We start from the raw sequence: 7369 nt of genomic DNA on the forward strand, positions 1-7369 counted from the left end.
TAATATATTGCCAATAGCACAGATTTGAGATTTCAGTCTATATAATATTATTATGTATATCACTTTATATTTATTATTGCATAATGGCATTTGCTCTTTTATTTCAGTTTTACCATGGACTTACGACGAGTTAAAAATGAGGACAAGCTTGATTTATGTCGAAAGTATTGGATAGGTATAAAAATATTCTTGGAAATACACACACCTACTTATCATCGATCAATTGTATGAAATGTTGATAAGCTGGATATACTGATAATTATTAAATCTGTTTTCAGGTGGTTGGTGCCTTCTTCCATTTTTGTGGTGTATCAACAGCTTTTGGTTTTTTAATGAAGCTTTCAGAAAACCACCCTTTGATCAACAGAAGCAGATCAAATCATGTGAGTGCTGAATAAACATGGTATTTTTTTGGCATTGTATTTGTTGCCTGACGTTAGTGACTATTGCATTCAAGTCCAATGGGGTGCATGTCCATTTACTTGTAAACCAAACTTCAAAATAAGCTTTACCTTATAAGTGCTGTCTTACTGCATCTGTGGCCAAACGATAACTAGTGTGCCCATACTGTACATGTACTTCCTATATTGGTGATTTTCTATGTTCATTACCATCTGGCATTGATCATGGTTTCTAAATGAAATGACATGTATTATATATTTTTTGTTCAACAGATGTGATTAGATCAATGGTAGGATCGCTCCTCTGGATGGCAGCACTAGTCACTTGGATATGCATGTTCCAACTGAAACGAGCAGAATGGGGCGAATTTGCCGATCGTATTAGCTTTGTTATACCCAAAGGAATTCCTTGACCGTTGGTAATTTTTGCTTTCCTATTGGATTTCATCCTCAACACAACAAATTGGTTGGTTGTAGTTGTAACGGTGTGCACGTTACATATTTCTTATTGGAATTGCATATTATAACTCACAAAAAGATATATATTTGCATCAAATGTTAAATTATAGCTTGTATGCCTAAAGAATACATATTAAAAGGAAAAAGCAGATGCAATTCACAAAAAATTGTGTATATATGAATTTTTCATAGAGGCGGTAAACTTTATTTGACCAATTGTGTAGATGTCTTTGCAAGAGTTTTGTGTAATTTGTATACATAACATGATAAAAGTTTGATCGATAGATAATTCCATAATTGTACTTTATAAAAATGTATAAAATTAGGTCCTGACACATGTGTTTATAAATATCAATTTTTGTAAATAAAATTTCCTTAATTGCTATTTATTCTTCATGGGTGGATTCAGTCATTTCAGGTAACCTCTACGTATTTGTGGCAAACAATAGAAAAATGCTGGGTAAACTAATGCTGGAATACACAAAGCTCACCAACCAAACGTGCAGATGTCCCAGAGGGACCTTAAGTACTCCAGTACCATCTCTACATGCCAAGTGTGAAAATTAAGTGCAGCGCATTGTAGTAATTATTGACTACCAAGCATACTTAAAGCATACTACATGCACCAACAGTATTATTATAAAAGTGCGATGTGCACTGTATTAAACTACTGTACTGCACTGTATGCACTTTCATAAACCCTTATACTGGATGTGTCATACTATAACTTTCTTCTAATTTTCGTTGAGTATCGGACTAAATATTTGAAGAGCGTATTATAAAAAATCTTTCACTTGCATATTTGTAAACTTCGACATGCTGTAAGGTCACAGTGAAAAAAGTCCCTTGTCTTTGCCAGTCACGATTCATGAATGAATCCGCGGCACCATGTCCATGCTCCACTCGGTTACCGGTTGGCGAAAACCTCAAAATTCGTCAACTATTGAACTGAAATAAAACAAAAGAGAAGGCGATATGAACCGAGTATTCATCAGAAGGCTGTAGTAGGCAGTACTCGTTTGGGATTTTAGCAATTCTGAATTTGACTTATTGACCTATGATTTTTAACAAAAAATTTCCCAACATGTTTTCCTGTGTTTTCAATAGTTAATTGCTCATGCATAAAAGAATGTGGCGACAGTCAAGTTTCAGGAGCAGGTGCCCACGTGGTACGTGCATTCTACCTCTAGTTTCTAATTATCACGTTATTTCCAAAATTTCTGCTAAAAAATGTGGGAAAAAAAGAAAAACTTTGAAACCTAACATCAGTCCTTACAATTGAATTGCGCTGACCTCTACGTCATGCTACGAAGCAAGTTTTTACTTATGTCGTTGATTAGCTCAGAAACGCTGCTAAGGGAACGGTTCAGCAACGGATAATCTCTGAATATGTCATACATTATGGTTATAAGTAGCCGTGATATTAGCTAGGTTTCTGGTATGATAATTACTAACACTTCCGAAATACTAGGCCTAAAAAAATAAAGGCAAATCGGCTCAACTTACCTGCGCCATGTGGTAAGTTGAGCCAGGTCACGGGGTAAGTTGGCCATATGGGGGTAAGTTGTGACGAAGTATTAACACTGGAATTTAGGCTTCCCTGTAATGACTAGAGTATGACAGGTGTGAAATGTATACCCCAAATTTGTTTAAATACACCCATAGACATCAACTTGAATTTACAACACCAAAAAGTCATGAAGAATTACCAATGATATATTCACCATGTTTCATAAATGAACAGTTTAAATGAACAATTTTTTAACAATTACAAACTTGTTACAATCTTACATCATTTAATTATTGTCAACAGAGCACTGGCACCTCGTTCTGGACAAATCATAAAGATTAATAATAAGATCTGGTTTTATTCCACGTTCCAAGCATCGAGGTTGCAAGGGAATACGAAAATTTCATTTCGTCTTGCGGTCCCCCCAAGTTTGATGGGAACAGGCAGTTTCATTACTATATCTTTTCTCTCAAAGGTACTTTCGTCATTATCTTTGAAAATAAATGTCGGCTTCGTTTTGAATTTTTCGACAACTGGCCCTCGTTGCATGAATTGGCCAGCAAACTCACCAACAGCTTCATCCGTTTCGTCAACAAAACCAATGTAGTAGTGCTCCTTATTCTTCCCAACAAATCGAACCAAGACGAAATCATCAATTAATATCTCTGTTCCAACATCAAGGTGCTCATCACTCAGTTCATCTATCTCCTCATCCGACTCTGAACTACTACTTGACTCTGAACTACTGCTTGACACCACTAGTCTTCTCTTAGACTTAGGCTTCGGTTTTCCCGCCATCTCTGCTTGCTTTCTATCCTTAGTGCGCTGCTTTTTCTCATTAGCAATGCGTTGCTTGTCTTCTTTTTCTCTTAACTGTGCTATTATACGAGTCCTTTCTGGTGTATCTGTCAGGATCCTTGTGCTACCTTTTTTTCGCCCTCGATTGGATGTTTTGCGAGCTGGTGCTTTAGGGAACCGGAGTATATCTGATGGAGATATGTAGCCAACTTCATCGCTGGTAGATGCTTGTGGTTCAGTCTGAGCAATAGCTGTTCGTTATTGGGCCATATCTGCCGGTACAGGGCTATGCCTACTCCTAATGCTGGTGGATGCTAGTGGTGCGTTCTGTTGTGCAGTCTGTTGATTTGGAATCTCCACCGCTTCTTGTTGCATTGGTCGATTTGTTACTGCTGATGGCGCAAAGTCGCATTCTGGAAATATGTCTCTGTTGAACGGAAATATCCCGGTTGAGCGAAAACCGGACACAATGTTGTCATGTGACACGGCAGCAGAGAATGCTGTAGTTACGATCTCTGGTATGTTGTAGATGGTGAATGTTTTCCCAACATTACTACGCATCCAACCATCTAATGTGCGATTGAATTGTCGCTTAAACGGCCCATATACCGTTTTGTCTAATGGTTGCAACCGATGAGAGGTGTGCGGTGGAAGGGTAAGCAAATGAATTCCGTGTTCTCTGCAAATATCAATGCCCTCCAATGAGATGTGGGATTCATGATTATCCAGGATTAGAAGTATCCTGTGAGCCGTTGAACAACGAGTATGCTTTATAACATGTGGCAGATAGGTCTGGACAAATATTGTCTCATTCATCCAACCCGACTTTGCCGCGGTTCCACCAGAACCAGAGGGAGAGCCTCGAAGGAAATGATCTTTGAATCTAACCCGAGGGAAGATGAATACAGGTGGTAAGGCATTTCCAACAGCATTGACAGTACAAACAATTGTTTCCAACTCTCCTCTTTCTGCTGATGTAATTGACCCCACTTGTTTTTTCCCCATTTTAGCTATAATCTGCTTGGGAGTCTGAACGGTTGTGACCCCAGTCTCATCCATATTGAAAATCGCTTCCGGTGCAAATTCGTATCTGAAAATAAAAAAACAAAACAATTTGACTCCAAAGTTCACTTCTAAAGAACATAATTACGTAGGCACATATAGGCACGATAACTAAAATGAAGAGGTAACTTACCTGTCCATGAGGTCAGCCAGGTTGTCAAAGAATGTCGACACTGTATGTCTGTTGAACGCGGTTGCTCTTCCAACAGATGTCGCCTCAGGAGTCCGTAGTGAGAGACGACGTCTTTTCCTAAATGATAGCAACCATTCCTTACCTGAAAAGTTATTGTGACTTATTAGCAACCAACCTACATTGACCTACCAGCGTTTGAGTTTATCCCACTTCTAGTAGTTAAAATATATATAGAGAGAATAGGTATTTTATTTCTGACCAAAGTCCGTGTTAGGCTTAAAAAGACTATGACATTGCAAAATTACACTACAACAATGACTAGAATTATTTGGCTACTTTGTTGCCAAAAAATAGGTCAATAATTTAAAAAATGAGACGATTAAAAATAACTCACCGGCTTGTTTATCTCTCTCCCAACTATCAGGAATTTTCACGTTGTTTAATGTGGCAAACTCATATGCAAGTGAGCGAAGTTTATCTGGAGACAGCCCGTAAAACATGTCAGCCAAGTCCGTAACATGCTTCGCCAAGTCGACTTCCATTTCCGGAGTAAATATCTGCTGGGCTTTACCAACACCATCATATCCAATATTCGGTATCGCTCCGCCTTCACTCTTTCGAATAAATCGTAGCAAAGTCATTCTCTGAATTCCATGGGCCTCTGCGGTTCCCCTTAACGATCTGCCTTCCTTTACTTCACTAGCAGCCAATTCAAAAACATCGCGAGGTGTTTTACCGCGGTTAGTTCTTCTTTTGTAGGCTCTGGGCATCGTCACTAGAAATAAAACAGAATATACTATTATAAGAAGATCTACGTTATATAATACAATATATTATCAAATAGGGGTAAGTTGAGCCATTGGCACAACTTACCCCATTAGTAAGTGATCAACTTACCCCACCTCGGCCATGATGAATTTACATGGCCATGTGTTCTTATATGATAAACAATGGAACAATATAAAACATTCAATTACAGCTAAGTGTCTCCATATCCTAACCATATAATATAACGGGGATTATCTCCATACATTTAGGTACAGGATGTTGCACAAATAAATTTGCCAATTTTCACTTTTTATGAGAGAAACTAAATTTTAATGCCTCATTTACTCACCTGCAAGTTGATTTCGTTATTAAGTACAGCAGATGATCTTTGATGTCTTACTCTACTAACAGATGGCAGCACGTCCTTGTAAAGTTGATATTCTCTGAGAAAAATAGGGGTGATCAACTTACCTGCCTGCTCAACTTACCCCGGTCTCCCCTATGTTATCAATGTTTATATATATCAATGCAACCAACACTCAAACCCGAGCACTGCTCAAACATTCGTTGGTGAAAACATAACCTCCGCCACGCCCCTGGCGGAGGTAATAATAGGCGGAAAATTTCTGACTGGTGGTAAATATGTTCCTGCACACCAGATTTTCTTGTCCTTGTTCAGTACCCGAACGTTCTGTCCCTCGATGAGCGGTGCCTGCTCGCGTGTATGCTGGTTAGCATACCATGTCGGTTTCTCGATGGCATCAGAAATGTGTTCACCATATCTCTCCTGCTGAGAACTCACTGTGGTGTGACTAGGTAGTGTCGTGGGAATGGCTCTACCAAACATCAACTCTGCTGGGCTGGGCAGATTGCCATCTAATGGAGTAGCTCTCACATTGAGAAGAGCTAGATCAACGTCTCCCCCCGTCTTCAAACACTTCTTGATAATCGGCTTGATATACCGAATCTGTCGCTCTACGAATCCGTTGGACTGGGCATATCTCGGAAGCTCAAGGTTTTTTTTACCAGGTCCAGCAATGAACTGTATATATACATATCACTGTGTGACATCTAATGTATATTTACGAATTACGTATCTTCCCTCATATATAACACGTTGCAGTCGCATTTTCACCATTTCTTTTGTCTCTTCATCATTAATTTTTGATAACTGCATCGCAATATACTTTCCAAAAACCTCATCATCTTTTTCGACCTCAGGGTTAGTGCGTTTGCCTTTGGGTGGTATTATGCCTGAACGTTTGCGTTTTGCGCTCTTGGGTGTCTTCTTCATTGTTGGGGTCGATAACCCAGATGCAGTGGATGGGGTTGGTGACGGAGCTTCCCTCAACGATGACTGTGTCTCCTCTTCATAATCATCCTCATCACTCGTACAAACTGATTGCACCTCAGGCGCTGTATCTAGATATATTGTCTCCAATTCTTGTGACTGATCCTTAAATTAGAAAAAAAATATTTCCTAAGTCAACACCAACAAGAAATGGGAGAAGATTGAGTGTAAACAAATTACCGGTATCATCATTACTAAACAACTCAAATTGTCCCAGTAATTAAGAACATAATTTACATATCATAACAAATTAGTGATGCAGCATCATATGACAATGGCATCTTGTGTTCTTCTATGGAGTAATCATTTTTAGTCTACTGTAAATATTACCACTAGCTCGTCCTCTTCCTTTTCATTGTGCGTCACCTTGTAGTGTTCACGTAGCTGCTGAACAGGCACATCAGCGGCACAAATAGCACACTTCTCTGTGCAACAGTTGTATAGTGCATGCTCCAGTTTAACGTAAAACTGGTATTGGCTTATTCGGCATTTATTGTATTTACATATGCTTACTATAATAATATATATGAAATGGAACAATAGTATGATTGATGGCTGCACCTTTCTGCAATTATAATTTATTCATCTCATGAGTAAAGTAGTCAAAAATAAAACAAGTAAAGGTTTAAAGTTATGTAAAAAATAAAAGCATCATAACACAAATGTAATAAAATAGGTGTGGTGCTTTGGATCTACATTTCTACATCATCTTTATAGGCACATGCACCTACCTCAGCTGACATCGGCTCTGAGAAAGCTGAACGAGTGGAATGATGTAAATGTATCATCTTTGACTTTAATGCAGTGGGTGTCGGTCAGATAGTTTGGGGTGTAACCTTCAGGCCCAGGTGTATTCCTTTACACAGACAGCTGTTTGCCTTACGGCC

General features: G+C 38.8%; 2 protein-coding genes across 2 annotated transcripts in view; one reads left to right on the top strand and one right to left on the bottom strand.

Moving 5' to 3' along the window:
* The window catches only part of LOC106815588 (gamma-secretase subunit PEN-2-like), an 8336-nt gene extending 7084 nt beyond the window's left edge, over nt 1-1252 (top strand). Inside the window, exons 2-4 of the mRNA XM_014820066.1 lie at nt 108-175; nt 279-383; nt 675-1252. Coding sequence (XP_014675552.1) covers nt 115-175; nt 279-383; nt 675-814 — 306 coding nt within the window. The 5' untranslated portion in view covers nt 108-114 and the 3' untranslated portion in view covers nt 815-1252. The remainder of the gene's footprint in view (nt 1-107; nt 176-278; nt 384-674) is intronic.
* A 4529-nt stretch (nt 1253-5781) lies between these two features.
* On the bottom strand, nt 5782-6556 carry LOC106815586 (the record flags this gene model as incomplete). Its single annotated transcript, XM_014820064.1, is given in 1 exon segment — nt 5782-6556. A coding segment is annotated over 1 exon segment (368 nt), but the record flags the coding sequence as incomplete, so codon positions are not given.
* Nucleotides 6557-7369: the final 813 nt, after the last annotated feature.

The sequence above is a fragment of the Priapulus caudatus genome, unplaced genomic scaffold, assembly GCF_000485595.1.
Source record: "Priapulus caudatus unplaced genomic scaffold, Priapulus_caudatus-5.0.1 Scaffold1152, whole genome shotgun sequence".
In the NCBI taxonomy this organism is placed as follows: domain Eukaryota; kingdom Metazoa; phylum Priapulida; class Priapulimorpha; order Priapulimorphida; family Priapulidae; genus Priapulus; species Priapulus caudatus.